This window comes from Pristiophorus japonicus, chromosome 1, assembly GCF_044704955.1.
Source record: "Pristiophorus japonicus isolate sPriJap1 chromosome 1, sPriJap1.hap1, whole genome shotgun sequence".
Taxonomy (NCBI): Eukaryota; Metazoa; Chordata; class Chondrichthyes; family Pristiophoridae; genus Pristiophorus; species Pristiophorus japonicus.
The window spans coordinates 230800091-230816764 of NC_091977.1; the positions used below are offsets into that span (position 1 = coordinate 230800091).

At 48.9% G+C, this 16674-nt stretch overlaps 1 protein-coding gene and 1 long non-coding RNA gene across 3 annotated transcripts in view; one reads left to right on the top strand and one right to left on the bottom strand.

Moving 5' to 3' along the window:
• The window catches only part of LOC139268972 (thioredoxin-like), a 60772-nt gene that overhangs the window by 35020 nt on the left and 9078 nt on the right, over nucleotides 1-16674 (bottom strand). For both annotated transcript variants that reach the window (XM_070887887.1, XM_070887877.1), the window contains exon 2: nucleotides 6769-6873. In XM_070887887.1, the coding sequence (XP_070743988.1) occupies nucleotides 6769-6873 (105 nt within the window). The remainder of the gene's footprint in view (nucleotides 1-6768; nucleotides 6874-16674) is intronic.
• LOC139268997 (uncharacterized) lies at nucleotides 160-6927 on the top strand. Its single transcript, XR_011594146.1, has 3 exons — nucleotides 160-249; nucleotides 5980-6102; nucleotides 6700-6927. It is a non-coding gene; the product is annotated as an uncharacterized lncRNA (long non-coding RNA).

The following is a 16674-nucleotide window of genomic DNA, read 5'->3' on the forward strand; positions in this document are numbered from 1 at the left end:
TCCAGCAAAACCCAAAATGCGGCACGGATTCAGTTGAGGATTGCGGATTTCAGACTTGATTTTCTTGTCTGAAATCCAGAATCCTCGACCTAATCTGTGCCGCATTTCGGGTTTTGCCTCAAAAATGTCTGTTTTTCAGACAATAATGCTGGATTCCGGACGACTCCATCAGCAATGCGCAAAATGTCTGTTTTTTGGACAATTCCAGTTTTCGGAGTTACAGAATCGGGACGTTGCACCTATATTGAAGTCAGGCTAACTTGTCTGTAGTTCTCTGTTTTCTCTCTCCCTTCTTTCTTATATAGTGGGGTTACATCATTCGCCTGCTCCACGAGGACATGCAGGCCGTGATCCTTACCAGCAGTTCCTTTACAGATCCAATCCACATCTGGACCGGGATCAAACAGGGCTGCGTCATCGCTCCAACCCTCTTCTCAATCTTTCTCTCTGCCATGCTCCACCTCACAGTCAACAAGCTCTCCGCTGGAGTGGAAATAAACTACAGAACCAATGGGAAGCTGTTTAACCCACGCAGCCTCCAGGCCAGGTCCAAGATCACCCCAACCTTTGTCGTTGAGCTGCAGCACGCAGACGACACCTGCATCTGCGCACATTCTGAGGCTGAACTCCAGGATATAGTCGATGTATTCACTGAGGCATATGAAAGTATGGGTCTTACGCTTAACATCCATAAGACAAACGTCCTCCACCAGCCTGTCCTCGCCGCACAGCACTGCCACCCCCCAGTCATCAAGATTCATGGCGTGGCCCTCGACAACGTGGACCACTTCCCATACCTCAGGAGCCTTTTATCAACAAAGGCAGACATTGCCTCCAGTGCGCCAGTGCAGCCTTTGGCCACCTGAGGAAAGTGTTCAAAGACCAGGCCCTCAAATCTACCACCAAGCTCATGGTCTACAGGGCTGTAGTAATTCCCGCCCTTCTGTATGGATCAGAGGCATGGACGATGTACAGAAGACACCTCAAGTTGCTGGAGATATATCACCGACGATGTCTCCGCAAGATCCTGCAAATCCCCTGGGAGGACAGGTGCACTAAAACAGTGTCCTCGACCAGGCTAACATCCCCAGCATTGAAGCACTGACCACACTCGATCAGCTTCGCTGGGCAGGCCACACAGTTCATATGTCAGATACGAGACTCCCTAAGCAAATGCTTTATGCGGAGCTCCTTCACAGCAAACGAGCCAAAGGTGGGCAGCGGAAATGTTACAAAGACATTCTCAAAGCCTCCCTGGTAAAGTGCGACATCACCACTGACAACTGGGAGTCCCTGGCCAAAGACCGCCCTAAGTGGAGAAAGTGCATCTGGGAGGGTGTTGAACTCTTCGAATCTCAACGCCACGAGCGTGAAGAGGTCAGGCACAGGCAGTGGAAGGAGCGTGCGGCAAATCAATCCCACCCCCCCCATCCCCCGACGAATGCCTGTCCCACCTGTGACAAGGTCTGTGGCTCTCGATTGGACTGTTCAGCTACCAAAGGACTCACTTTAGGAGTGGAAGCAAGTCTTCCTCGATTCCGAGGAACTGTCTATGAGCGAGACATTTGCTACCTTCCAATCCACTGGAACCTTTCTGGAATCTGTGGAATTTTGGAAAATGACAACCAATGCATCCACTATCTCTATAGCCACCTCTTTCAATACCCTAGGATGTAGGCCATAAGTTCCAGGGGATTTATCGGCTTTCAGTCCCATTAATTTCTCCAGTACTATTTTTTTAACTAATGCTAATTTCTTTCCGTGAAGACACAAAGGGACTGAAATTCATGCCCGCCAGAAAGCTGACGCACATTCCGTTTTTAAAAAGTTTTTACCGTCGGATCTGATGAGGCGGGCTTTCAATCAATTTTCTTCTCTTTGCCGTTTTTTTTTGGATCGGACCAGAAGTCAGTCATAATGGGGGCGGAAGTGCGGCAGTAAGTGCTGGTGAGGGGCGGAAGTGGAGGCGGGAGGCGTCATTGCCTGTCTGTGCCACCATGTCTCTCCCTGCTTTAAAGGGGAGAGAAGCAATGATTAATTAGGATTGGCCACTGGGCCACCAGGGAGGGTTTCGGCTGGGCATCCAAGAGGGGTGCCAGGCTGCCTGATGTCGGCCCGGCAGAACCCAGGGGCATAATTGTCCGGTCGATCGGGAAGTCGGCCAGCAAAAAAAACCATGGCAGCCATGGCAGTGCGCCCTCCCTTTGAAGGGCCGCTGCGTTGCCGTGACTCACACATGCAAAACAGGGTGCACTGACAGAGAAAGCTGTCATAGGCACTGCGCAGCGGTTTTAGAATTTTTGGACATAAATTTCACGTGAGTGTGATGGAGGTGTGGGAGATTGGCGGTGCACGCTTTGATGCACTTGGAGTGGTCGGCAGCAGCAGGGCAGTAGTCGAGACCGCCAGAAAAATCCCCGAGGTGAATTTGGGTCTTGGCGGCCATTGGTCCGGAAGTCGGTGGCCGCTCGACTCCGCCGCCTGGCCACCGCTCTCTGGTGATAATGGGCCTTATCCAGACCATGAATTTCGGCCCCAGAGTACTTGTTTAATTTCTCTGACATTTCCTTATTGCCCATTATAATTTCTCCTGTGTCAGCCCATAAGGGACGCACATTTATTTTTGCTAATATTTTCCTTTTTAAACACCAATAGTAGCTTTTACCGTCTGTTTTTATGTCTCTCGCTAATTTACTCTCATACTCTATTTTCCCTTTCTTTATCAATTTCTTGATCCTCCTTTGCTGAATTTTAAAATCATCCCAATCCTCAGGCGTATTGCTCTTTTTGACAACTTTATAAGCAGATCCCTGGAAGGAGCCTGAGGCGAAGATGTGGCACTGGTGACTTTGACAGCCACTGGTCGGGCATGTCCACCCGCTCCTCTGGACTGCAGGTCTTGTTCCAGCAATCTGCAAATGTCTGCGGTGACCTGGCGCGATAGCCTGAGCCTCCCTTGGCACTGCTGTCCTGTCACCTCAAGGAAGCTCATCCTCTGGCTGTATAACCTGTGTTAGGGTATCGGCTCCTGTGCTGTGCAGCCCTGCGCCAATGCCCTCTGTCCTGTGGCGAAGGTTGGTGGTGTTGTTGTTGGTGCTGCAGGTATTGGGGCCTCAGCACAGTCTGATTCTGAGGGCCAAGGTGAGACAGTATAAACGGCACCCATGCTGATGGAATAGATGGCAGGTCAAGTTGACAGAAGCAATCGTTCAACGGTGTGATGGGTTCTACCAATGAGATGGCAGTGGATCCCTACTTTGCTAGAAACAGTTGCAACCTCTATAAAGCTAAATCTGTACTAACAATGCACTCAGCAACAGCATGTGCCTTGGGAAAGTGACCAACTCTCAGGTGGGAGTATTTATTGTACTTTTCATGCTGTGCACTAATGAGGTGGACCAATGACCAACCAACTTCCGCCTCAGGTTCACAGCAGTGGTTACCGAGCTGCGTGATTCCCGTGCTCATCCAGGGAAATGTGAAAGGTAGGATTAAAAAGATGCTTAAGGCTCTGACAAGTACATCATAAAGATCTACATTACCTCAGCCGTCTCTATCGTCAGGTTGCTGCCGCACTGACAAATGCGTCTGAGATAAAGGCGCGTGGGGGGCAGAATGGTGGTGGGTTCCCGACCCGCTCCAAGGTTTTTCAAATTTCCCTCCCGAGCCGCCTCCAATCCCTCCCATCTGGACGCCAGGAAATTCCGGCCTGCGTGTTTCTTTCACTGTAAAGAGACATCAATCAGTTGATGCCCAATGTTCACTGGCCTATTCTATGGAGGGGGAGAATGGATCTTAACTGTTGCCAATAGCTGTGTAGAGAGTTTCCTTTACAGAGTATAGGAAAACATTTAACTTAGCAGCAGTTATGTTGTGGAGCGTATTTCCTGTCATCGTCATCATAGGCAGCCCCTCGGAATCGAGGAAGACTTGCTTCCACTCTTAGCATGAGTTCTCAGGTGACTGAACAGTCCAATATGAGAACCACAGTCTCTGTCACAGGTGGGACAGACAGTGGTTGAAGGAAAGGATGGGTGGGGAGTCTGGTTTGCCGCACGCTCCTTCCACTGCCTGCGCTTGATTTCTGCATGCTCTCAGCGACGAGACTCGAGGAGCTCAGCACTCTCCCGGATGCACTTCCTCCACTTAGAGTGGCTTTTGGCCAGGTTCTCCCAGGTGTCAGTGGGGATGTCACACTTTATCAGGGAGGCTTTGAGGATGTCATTGTGACGTTTCCGCTGCCCACCTTTGGCTTGTTTGCCGTGGACGAGCTCCGAGTAGAGCGCTTGCTTTGGAAGTCTCGTGTCTGACATGCAAACTACGTGGCCTGCCCAGCGGAGCTGATCAAGTGTGGTCAGTGCTTCAATGCTGGGGATGTTGGCCTGAACAAGGATGCTAATGTTGGTGCGTTTGTCCTCCCAGGGGATTTGTAGGATCTTGTGGAGACATCGTCGGTGGTATTTCTCCAGCGGCTTGGTGTCTACTGTACATGGTCCACATCTCTGAGCCTTACAGGAGGGCAGGTATTACTACGGCCCTGTAGACCATGAGCTTGGTGATAGTTTTGAGGGTCTGGTCTTCAAACACTCTTTTCCTCAAGCTGCACTGGCGCATTGGAGGCAGTGTTGGATCTCGTCATCAATTCCTGCTCTTGTTGATAGGAGGCTCCTGAGATAAGGGAAGTGGTCCACGTTGTCCAGGGCCGCGCCGTGGATCTTGATGTCTGGGTGGCAGTGCTGTGCGGCGAGGACAGGCTGGTGGAGGACCTTTGTCTTACTGATGTTTAGCGTAAGGCCCATGCTTTCATACGGCTCAGTAAATACGTCGACTATGTCCTGGAGTTCAGCCCCGGTGTGTGCACAGACGCAGGCATCGTCCGCGTACTGTAGCTCGACGACAGAGGTTGGGGTGGTTTTGGATCTGGTCTGGAGACGGCGAAGGTTAAACAGGATCGCACTGGTTCTGTAGTTTAGTTCCACTCCAGCGGGGAGCTTGTTGACTGTGAGGTGGAGCATGGCAGCGAGGAAGATTGAGAGGTTTGGGGCGATGATGCAGCCCTGTTTGACCCCGGTCCGGACGTGGATTGGGTCTGTAATGGATCCATTGGTAAGGATCATGGCCTACATGTCGTCGTGGAGCAGGCGGAGGATGGTGACGTACTTTTGGGGGCATCCGAAACGGAGGAGGACGCTCCATAGACCCTCGAGGTTGACAGTGTCAAAGGCTTTTGTAAGGTAGAAGAAGGCCATGTATAAGGGCTGGCACTGTTCCCTGCATTTTTCCTGCAGCTGTCGCGTTGCAAAAATCATGTCCATTGTGCCCCAGCCATATTTCCTGTAATACAATACTCGCTGACATGAGGAATAGTTCGAACCCACTCTACTTACACCGTAGCCATTTAGGGCTGCCAACTCTGGTTGGACATATTCCTGGAGGTTTCATCACATGAACTCCTGCTTTCAACCTCCCTGTCCTTACACACCCGCCATTGGTCAGCCAACATGTCCATCCTCATGGTGCTCCATCTTCCTACACCAATCTAGAAGTGAATAGACTCATTACCCGATTGGATAATTCTTCACTGTCAAACAGCATTCCCCCTGCCCCCCAAACACCCCATGGCCAAAGTTTTTATAACTAGTAAACAAATGTGTTCAAATGATTTTTTTTTACAAACACTAATTTTTATCGTCGACATGTATTCAACTATCATTGTAACCCATGTATAAGCTGACCTAAGTTGTACACCTTGAGGACATTGACCACAAGGGGGTGAACTTGTGGGAGACACTCCCAACCTGGACTTTCAGGTATAAAAGGGGAAGCTCCACCCACCTTCATCACTTGAGGTATTGGTAATAAAGGTAACTGGTCACAGAGTGACCTTCTCTCAAGTATGGGCCTCATGTGCATTTATACTCTATAGTAAGGACATATCAATTGTCCACATTAAGTTTTTTCTCCTCGGTTTGCTTGCAGCAGTCTTCCGGAAATTCGTCTTCAATTCCTGCAGACTCCAGAGCAATCCTGGAGGGTTGGCAACCCTATGGCTACTTCTTGGAACTAAGCAATTGCGATACCACCTCAGGATGAGAATTTAAGGTAACAAGCCCTTCGTTAATGCAATGTTCCAAGGTAGCCTGAAAATGCAATTCCCCAAGCAACAACCATTGGTAATACTTTGCTACGTTACTGGGGGTGTCCTCCTTGGAGCAGAGATGGTTAAGAGGAGATGTGATGAGCATTGCTCAAAATTATGAAGGCACCAAATGCTTGAGAGAGAATTGTAGGACAGGCTGGCGTAAGTTTGTGGCAACAGGCAATTTCTTTCTGCAGATAGCTGCATTTAAAGATGGTCCTAGATATGATGTGTTCAAAATAGATTCAGACTATGCCACTGCCCAATTAATACGGTGAACACTGTACTGTGGATAATAGGAGTTTGTCAAACAGTTACTACAGGCGGAAGGAACAGTTATTGATGAATGGATAAAAGTCGCCTAAAATACAAGACAACTGCACATGGCCAAAACATTTGGTATAAGATGACGAGTGTGTGTGTAAACTTATCCAAAATAAAGCAACGGGTACATTTCCCAAGTCAGGTTACATTGAATCAATCCCAGATGCTGTACAGTAATTACAAGACTGGAGAATCCATCAGGTTTGTGGATTCAAAGCTGAGCTTTTATCATTCAGGAATAATCAGATGTTCAAGGGATTGGATCGCATGGACCTCTTACAGATTATCACTTGCCAAGTACTTACCTTGAAGTCTGGAGCAATAACCTTACAAGGGCCGCACCAAGTTGCGAAGAAATCAACAACAACTAACTTGTCTCCAGCTTCTTTCAGTTTGGCATTGAACTCCTCCTAACAAATTAAAACAGATTACTTTTAATTTGAATAAAATACTTTTAAAACAAAGATTCAAACAAAGTCATTAAGAACGTAGTTAAAATTCACAGTTTCTCTCCCTAAGCAAAGAAGTCTGAACCTTAAGAAATTGGAATCAAGCAGGTTTATCCCCAGACCAGGTAAGGACGGCAGATTTCCTTCCCTAAAAAACATTTGTGGTTCACTTGGATTTTTAAACAGCAATCTGACAGCTTCACGGTCACGACTACTGATTTTTATTTCAAGATTCTAAAAGAAACCTGAAGTCAAGCTCAAGGTGCCATGGTTGGATTTGCACTCACGTTCTCTGGATTACTCATCATCATAGGCAGTCCCTCGAACGAGGATGACTTGCTTCCACAAGAGTTCACAGATATTTCAATGAAGGACTCAATATTCCAGTCCTGAACTTCAGTTGAGGGGGTGGAAGATGTTTGTGCGTGGATTTTTTAATGTGTGATGACTGTTGCACATCAGCCACCACACGGGCTTGACAGAGCTAGGCCTTTATTAGGTCTGGATTACTAGCCCAGTAATGTAACCACTACAGTGTAAGATCGCCAACCCTGCTTGGATGTATTCCTGGAGGTTTCATCACAGGAGGTGCCTGCCTCTAACTGCTCAGCCTGTTCGAGCAGCCTTTCAGCCCCACCCCCCATCTCCATTTGTATAACTAATAAAGAAAAGTGTTCTAAATAGTGAAAAAAAACATCTTCTTAATGCCCCAATGATTTTTCTCCAGGGTGTAGCTTGCTGCAGTGCCCTGGAGGTTAATCTTCTATTCCTGGAGACTCCAGGACACTCCTGGAGGGTTGGCAACAATGTTCCCCCTAATTTTTTTGTACTGAGCAGGCCACGAACCCCTTTGAGCGCAACCTATTTGTCTGTTGGCAAATTTTACTACAACAACAACTGTTACAACCACAGCAGCAACAACAACCACTTAAAAGCATATATCATCATCATAGGCAGTCCCTCGGAATCGAGGAAGACTTGCTTCCACTCCTGAAGTGAGTTCTTTGGTGGCTGAACAGTCCAATACGAGAGCCACAGACTCTATCACAGGTGGAACAGATAGTCGTTGAGGGAAAGGGAGGGTGCGACTGGTTTGCCGCAAGCTCTTTACGCTGTCGGCGCTTGATTTCTGCATGCTCTCGGCGTTGAGACTCGAGGGTACTCAGCGGCCTCTCAGATGCACATCCTCCACTTAGGGCGGTCTTGGGCCAGGGACTCCCAGGTGTCAGTGGGGATGTTGCACTTTATCAGGGAGGCTTTGAAGGTGTCCTTGTAGCGTTTCCGCTGCCCACCTTTGGCTCGTTTGCCGTGAATGAGCTCCAAGTAGAGCACTTGCTTTGGGAGTCTCGTGTCTGGCATGCGAATAATGTGGCCTGCCCAGTGGAGCTGATCGAGTGTGGTCAGTGCTTCAATGCTGGGGATGTTAGCCTGAATGAGGACGCTGATATTGGTACGCCTATCCTCCCAGGGGATTTGTAGGATCTTGGAGACATCGTTGGTGATATTTCTCCTGCAACTTGGTGTTTACTATACATGGTCCATGTCTCTGCGCTATATTGGAGCGCGGGTATTACTACAGCCCTGTAGACCATGAGGTTGGTGGCAGTTTTGAGAGCCTGGGCTTCAAACACTCTTTTCCTCAGGCAGCCAAAGGCAGCACTGGTGCACTGGAGGCGGTGTTGGATCCCGTCGTCGATGCCTGCTCTTGTTGATAGGAGGCTCCCGAGATATGGGAAGTGGTCCACGGTGTCCAGGGCCGCGCCATGGATCTTGACGGGGGGGGCAGTGCTGTGCGGTGAGGACAGGCTGGTGGAGGACCTTTGTCTTATGGATGTTTAGTGTAAGGCCCATGCTTTCGTATGCCTCAGTAGATACTTCGACTATGTCCTGGAGTGCAGTCTTTATGTGCGCAGACGCAGGCGTCATCCGTGTACTGTAGCTCGACGACAGAGGTTGGGGTGGTCTTGGATCTGGCCTGGAGACGGCGAAGGTTAAACAGCTTCCCACTGGTTCTGTAGTTTAGTTCCACTCCAGCAGGGAGCTTGTTGACTGTGCGGTGGAGCATGGTGGCGAGAAAATTGAGAAGAGGGTTGGGGTGATGACGCAGCCCTGATTGACCCTGGTCCGGATGTGGATTGGGTTTGTGATGGATCCATTGGTAAGGATCACGGCCTGCATGTCGTCCTTGTGCAGGCGGAGGATGGTGCTGAGCTTTTGGGGCATCCGAAACGGAGGATGATGCCTCGTGGTTGACAGTGTCAAAGGCCTTTGTAAGGTCGAAGAAGGCCATGTATAAGGGCTGGCGCATATATAGAGTAATGCCATATTACCACCCCACTGTCTCAAATCATGAGACAATCAAACAAGGTTCTATACCAGATTCACAAAACTTCTCTGTTTTTGAATTCTATTCCTCTAGAAATGAACCCCGGTGCTTTATTTGCACTTTTATGGCTTTTTTAACTTAAAATGTTACTTTCACTGATTTGTGAATCTATACCCCTTGATCCTGTCAGTTAAAGGAGAGGGACGCTGCGAGGCGAGTGAGGACTCCCTGGCACCTACTGGGCCACCAGGGAAGGGTTTGGCCGGGCTGGTGCCGGCCTGGCCAAACCTGCGACCACCATTGTCAGCCGACAATTAATAGAAAATGGTGGCATCAACGATGCGCCCTCCCCTTTAAGGGCGGACGCACATCCCAGCCACTGGCAGCGTCCCGCCTTGCGAAGCTGTCGGGGCACCGACCGGCGGTGGCCACACTCCTGCGGGGTAATTTCCCCTCATGGGGTGGAAAAGGGGTTGCCACTGGACGGTGAGGGGTCGGCGTTGGCCGACAATGGGTCTAAGTGCTGAGAGCAATTATAGATGGGTCGCACCCTCCACCTGCCCCCAGTCAGTAAGACTTCACCGCCTTATTACCGCCTCTTGCGGTAACAGGCCTTTAAAAAAGGGGCAATTTCTGCACATTATTTTCCAAGGCGTAGGTAGCCTCCTTATTCCACCGACTAAAATGCACCACCTCACCCTTATCTATATTGAAATTAATTTGTCATTCATATGTCCATTCTGCAAGTTTGTTCACAGTAGAATTATTTAAAAGCTTTTACAAACATGTGCAAACTTTAAAAAAAAAAATGATTGTCAGAAATGACTGGCATATAAAAGATCTGCATAATAAAGCATTAACACTTCAGAAACGTCACTCAGTTACACGGTTATGTATCGACAAACAATCCAAAAGCTCGCGAATACGGAGGCAGGCGTGCTCAGAAAGCTGAGTCTAGCCTTTAAGGTCGATTCCGGGGAGGAGGTCAAATCAAAGGGAAGGGTCCATGAAAGGAAAGCCAGTGAGGGTAATAGGAAGGAATGGTGACAGGAAGGGGTTAGTACTGACAAGTCCACGACTTGTTTCGGGTGTGGGAAGCCGGGACACTGGATGCGAGACTGCCCGTTCCCAAAAGGGGGAGGAGGGCCAATCCGAGGGGGTCCTCCAGTGCAAAAGCCATGTGTTAGGGGAGGAGGGGACAACCAACGAGTTGTTCGAGCTTCTCGTGGCTGCTCTACAGAAGGTTATGGGGGAGAACAAAGGCAAATTAGCCGCTGCCATGAGCAGTGAAACGCCTAACGCACCCATATGCCACCCAATCTGACTAGAACGCTGTTATGGATGCAATAAAGGTTCAAACTGAATGCTGTTTAACTAAGCAAGGTACAACCTTGCTGCTGCTTTATTTAAGCCCAAGGTGCCTGACTCGCAAAATGACTGGCCTTTTATACCTGAGTATCACCATTGCGTGCTGCTCAGTGGGCTGCAACAATGACGCCATCTGGTGGCTACAAACAGAATTTACATACATGACAATTCCCCCCTCTGAGATCTTATCACAGTCTTTCAAAGGTTGCGACAGTCCGGTGCTTTGCGCTCCCGGGTTGACCGTCTCAGTTCGATTCCAGCCTTGGATGAGTGTGCGGTGTCTGTTGTGGCTGGTGGTAGTGAGAATGCATACTGAAAATGTATATTGAATGTATACAGACATTGAAGTTGAGAACGTGGGAAATGTATAGGGACAGTAAAAAGTTATCAAAGGATTCATGGAGGAATAGCCATAAAAATCTCAGACTGGAGACTGCAAATGTTACATTATTGACACAGCTTACAAACTAACTTCAAGGTCTTAATAGATCACACCACTAACATGAAACATTAACATTAACAGAGGAATAATGGCTCTTTGTGTAAAAACAGACCATACTGAAGTCGGCTCATGAGTGGACAAAGGGAAGGAGGGATCAAAGGGTATAGGCTGAACTAGGATGTCACTCTAATTGTATCTTGTTATCTTGTACCGAAAATGTATAATCGTTGTGCCTTTACAATGTATCATCACTTTTTCCGTAGGAAGTGGGTGCGCTCTATCAAGAAAGCATTCCTTCTGTCTGATAAAGTCCCGGCTGGTGTTTAAAGATAAAGCCTGCTTTGTTATAAGCAATAACGGTATTCGACTCAGTGAATTCGCTGAACCAGATTGAGGGAAAAGAATCCACATTTTACATTGGATGACTGACTTGTTGGGGGTGGCAGTGGCCATGTCAGGAATTGCAAGTCCATTTTTATTGAACAGGTCCGTGATGGAAATTCCGGGTTCACTGATAACCCTCGAGTCCTCTGAAGACTGCTGGTAAGTTGGTTGGTCGTCGATGGTTTCTTCGTCTGACTGTTCTGGCTCATCTGTGTGCCTCAGCTTTGTCTGATCCATGTGTTTCCTACAAGTTTGCCCATTCTTGAGCTTAATAATGAATACTCTGTTGCCCTCCTTGGCCATGACCGTACCAGCGATCCATTTAGGACCCTGACCATAGTTCAACACATATACAGGATCATTAACAGAAATCTCACGTGACAGTTGCGCGATCGTGGTACCATTGTTGACTTTGTCTTCTGTATTCAACATGAGTATTTAAATCTGGGTGTACCAGAGATAGCTTGGTCTTAAGACCTCTTTTCATCATGAGTTCAGCAGGCGAGACCCCTGAGAGTGTGTGGGGTCTTGTCCTGTAACTCAGCAGTGGGTTATTCTCCTCATGCTTTGCTTGATAATTTGTACTACACGTTCTGCTTGCCCATTGGACGCAGGCTTGAATGGTGCTGACCTTACATGTTTTATGCCATTAAGTTTCACAAACTTCTGAAACACCTGATTGGTGAAGCACGGCCCATTGTCGCTCACCACTATGTCAGGCAGACCATGTGTCGCGAACATGACATTGAGATTCTCTATGGTTGCCATGGACGGCTGGATGACATGATTTTGCATTCTATCCACTTCGAATAAGCATCCACCATCACTAAAAACATCTTGCCCAGGAAGGGACCTGCAAAATCTACATGGATCCTGGACCAAGGTTTGGATGGCCACGACCACAGACTCAGTGACGATTCCGCTGGTGCTTTGCTGAGCTGCATGCAAGTGTTGCACTGATGCACACATGCTTCCAGCTCAGAATCAATTCCTGGCCACCATACGTGGAACCTGGCGATGGCCTTCATCATCACTATACCAGGATGTGTGCTGTGTAACTCACGCACAAACTTCTCTCTCCCTTTCTTTGGCATTACAACATGACTGCCCCACAATATGCAATCTGCTTGAATAGACAGTTCGTCCTTGCGACAAATGTACAGTTTGTCCTCCTCGCACATTTGCTTAGGCATGGCAGACCAACCCCCTTTGAGGATGCAACCCTTTACCACTGACAAAATCGGGTCCTGGCTGGTCCAGGTCTTAACTTGTTGAGCCGTGACAGGGGTTCCTTCACTCTCAAAAGCATCCATGATTAATATTAGATCCGCTGGTTGTGGCGTTTCCACCTCCGGTGTGGGCAATGGCAACCGGCTCAAAGCATCGGCACAATTCTCTGTGCCAGGTCTGTGGCGAATGACATAATCATAGGCAGATAATGTCAGCGCTCACCTTTGGATATGGGATGAAGCATTGGTATTGATACCTTTGCTCTCGGGAAACAATGAATTGAGCGGCTTGTGATCTGCCTCTAATTCAAACCTCAGACCGAACAGGTATTGATGCGTCTTTTTAACACCATACACACATGCTAAAGCTTCTTTTTCTACCATGCTGTAGGCTCTTTCTGCTTTAGACAAACTTTTGGATGCATACGTGACAGGTTGAAGTTTCCCCAACTCATTGGCTTGTTGGAGTACGCAACCAATTCCATATGACGATGCGTTACAGGCCAAAACTAAATGTTTACATGGGTCATAATGTACCAGCAGCTTGTCGAGCAAAGCAGATTGGTAGCTTTCTTGAAAGCTCTCTCTTGCGATGTGCCCCACACCCAGTTGTCGTCTTTTCTCAGTAGCATGTGCATTGGTTCAAGTAAGGTGCTCAATTTAGGTAGGAAGTTACCAAAGTAGTTGAGTAGACCCAGGAACAAATGCAGCTCCGTCACATTCTGCAGCTTGGGTGCATTCTTGATGGCCTTGGTTTTCAAGTCAGTAGGTCTGATGCCATCAGCGGCGATTTTTCTCCCGAGGAATTCGGTGCCATGAAGATGTACTTCGAGCATTTCAGTCTGTGTCCCACTCTATCCAAACGCAGTAGAACCTCTTCCAGGTTGTTCAAATGTTCCTTGGAGTCACGACCGGTGATCAGGCTGTCATCTTGGAACACAACGGTTCTGGGAACGGACTTCAGTAGACTTTCCATATTCCTCTGGAATATTGCTGCAGCCGAGCGAATTCCAAAAGGACACCTGTGGTAAATAAACAGTCTGTTGTGCGTGTTAATGCACGTAAGTCTCTTCGATGTCTCGACCAACTCCTGTGTCATATAGGCCAACGTCGTCCAGTTTTGTGAACAACTTCCCTCCGGCTAGCTTCGCAAACAAGTCATCAGCCTTCGGTAACGAGTACTGATCTTGTTTCAAAACCCTGTTGATCGTAGCCTTGTAGTCTCCACAGATTCTGACTGTGGCATCACTTTTCAGCACAGGATCAATGGGGCTGGCCCATTCATTAAATTCGACCGGTGATATGATCCCTTCACGCTGGAGTCTGTCCAGTTCAATTTCAACCTTTTCCCTCATCAGGTACGGCACTGCCTGAGATTTATGATGGACGGGTCTTGCATCTGAGTCCACGTGGATCAGCACCTTGGCTCCCGTGAAGTTGCCGATACCCGGTTCGAACAGCGAGGGGAAATTGCTCAATACTTGGGCACATGTATCTTCCTCTGATGACAATACCTTTATATTGTTCCAGTTGCATTTGATTTTCTCCAACCAGTTCCTGCCGAGCAGCGTTAGGCCATTGCCTGGAACAATTCACAGCGGTAACTCGTGAACCGCACCGTTATATGACACGTTAATTTGTGCACTGCCAATCATCTTTATCAGTTCTTTGGTGTACGTGCACAGCTTGGCATTAACAGGGCTCAGCCTGGGCCTCACAGTCTTAGTATCCCACAGCTTATTAAATGCCCTCTTGTTCATGATCGATTGACTCGCCCCCATGTCCAGTTCCATCGATACCGGTATCCTGTTAAACTTCACATTAATCAAAATTGGTTTACTCTTAGTTATGAAGGAGTACAGTCCATACAGTTCCTCCTCTGGCATCTCGGATTTCATATCCGGATCCGCGCTAGTCTGACTCTCATCCTCCAAGTGGTGTGTCGCAACTCGCTTGCTCATCTGCGGACACTTGCACTGGAGATGCCCTTTGCAACTAGATTACTTAAATCGGCACTGCTGGTGCCGATGATTTCCCCCACAATGCCAAATGAAGAAGTAGGATACATTCCCACAGCGGACTTTGGACAGCCACAGGTTTCGCGAATGCCCTGCCATGTGCCGCTCTGCTGAACACCGAATCAATCGCATTTACAGTACTTGCCGAGGTTCGGTTCTTCACCGCTATTTGCTTTAGACTCCTGTCCGTCGTCATACATGATTGAGCGATCTGGATGGCCCTTTTTAAATCCAACTCCTCCACCACCAGAAGTTTGTGCAGGATCACCTCGTGGTTGATACCGATAACAAAGAAGTCCCGCAGCATGTCTGCCAACACCGTCCCTAACTTGCACGGTCCCGCTAGACGTCTCAGGTCGGCACCGAATTCCGCCGCGCTCTGGCCCTCCGATCGAACGTGTGTATAAAACCTGTATCTCGAGATGATGATGCTGTCGTCTGGCTTAAGGTGCTCCCGTACCAATGTACACAACTCCTCGTACGTTTTCTCTGTTGGATCACTAGGTATGAGTAGATTCTTTACCAGACCGTAGATCTTTGAACCGCACACAGCGAGGAACACGGCCCGGCGCCAATCTGCATCGCCAACCTCCTTCATTTTGTTGGCCATGAAGTACTGGTTCAAACGGCTCACAAAGTCTGCCTATTCTTCTCCCTCCATGAATTCAATCGTGCTCATTTTGCAAACAAAGGTTCTTTTATTCTTGTCACCAAATGTTATGTCGGCAATAAAGGTTCAAACTGAGTACTGTTTAACTAAGCAAGGTACAAGCTTGTTTTTGCTTTATTTAGGCCCAAAGTGCCTGACTCTCAAAATGGCTGGCCTTTTATACCTGAATAGCACCATGTGCGTGCTGCTCAGTGGCCTCCAACAATAATGCCTTCTGGTGGCTACAAACAGAATGTACATACATGACAAACGCGCTCAGCTTGAACACCTGTGTCGGCTCACGTATGATGAGTGGGGCAGGTGCTGTGTAAAGATGAGGGTGGAGACAGTGCAAGGGAAATATTTGGTGGACACCGGGGCTTCCAGCATGGTGGTCCATTCAAAAAACCTGAGCTATTCACCGTGGTCTGGCAGGGTCCCATTCAGCCTTGTGGGGTTCACAGGGAATGAGCAGGCTGGGGCAATCTCAGAACCCCTGGCCATAGAACTAGGATCCCTCCATACCACTTGGGAGTGCGCCCTGATGCAATGGGAGCAGCCAGGATCGGGAGTCCTCGGGGCTAACTTTATGTTAGCTAACCGAGTGATTGTGGATTTAAGGAATCACTGCCTATGGGGGGGACCAGTGGTTTCAGATAAAGCCGAGGAGGTGATAGTGATCCCAAGAGATAGTGAAGGAAAGGGTAGTTTGTGTACTATGTAATACCCCAGCCAAATATCAGGCGAATGTGTGGGACAACCTCGCCGCATTCGCCACTCACAAGCACGACTGTGGCAGGGTGACAGGGGTAGAAGTCAGGGTGCAAGGGGACCCCATGTCACGGCCACAGAAACAGTAGTTTCCCCAGAGAAGCAGAAGCCGACTTAGAGACGACACTGGGATCCCTCGTAGAACAGGAGGTGTTGAGGCCGATAGCCACCCACGTAAACTCACCACTTTGGCCGGTTAAGAAGCCCGACCAGTCGTGGAGAGCCACCGTGGACTATCGTGTGCTCAATAAAAATATCCCAGCCAGCACACCCACAGTCACGGCTGTTGCTGACCTCAGAGGGAGCATTCCAGCCGTGATCGGGGGGGGGGGGGGAGTGGATGAGGGGAGCGGTCGGGAGGGGAGCGGTCGATGTGGGGGGAGTGAAGGGGGGAGGGGAGGGGAATGATCGGGGGGAGCGGAATGACCGGGGGGGGGGGGAGGGAGGGGAATGATGGGGGGAGGAATGATGGGGGAGGGGAATGATGGGGGAGGGGAATGGTGGGAGGGAGGGGAATGGTGGGGGGGATGGGGGGGTGATGGCAGGGGCATATGAATCTCTCTTATCTCTCTCCC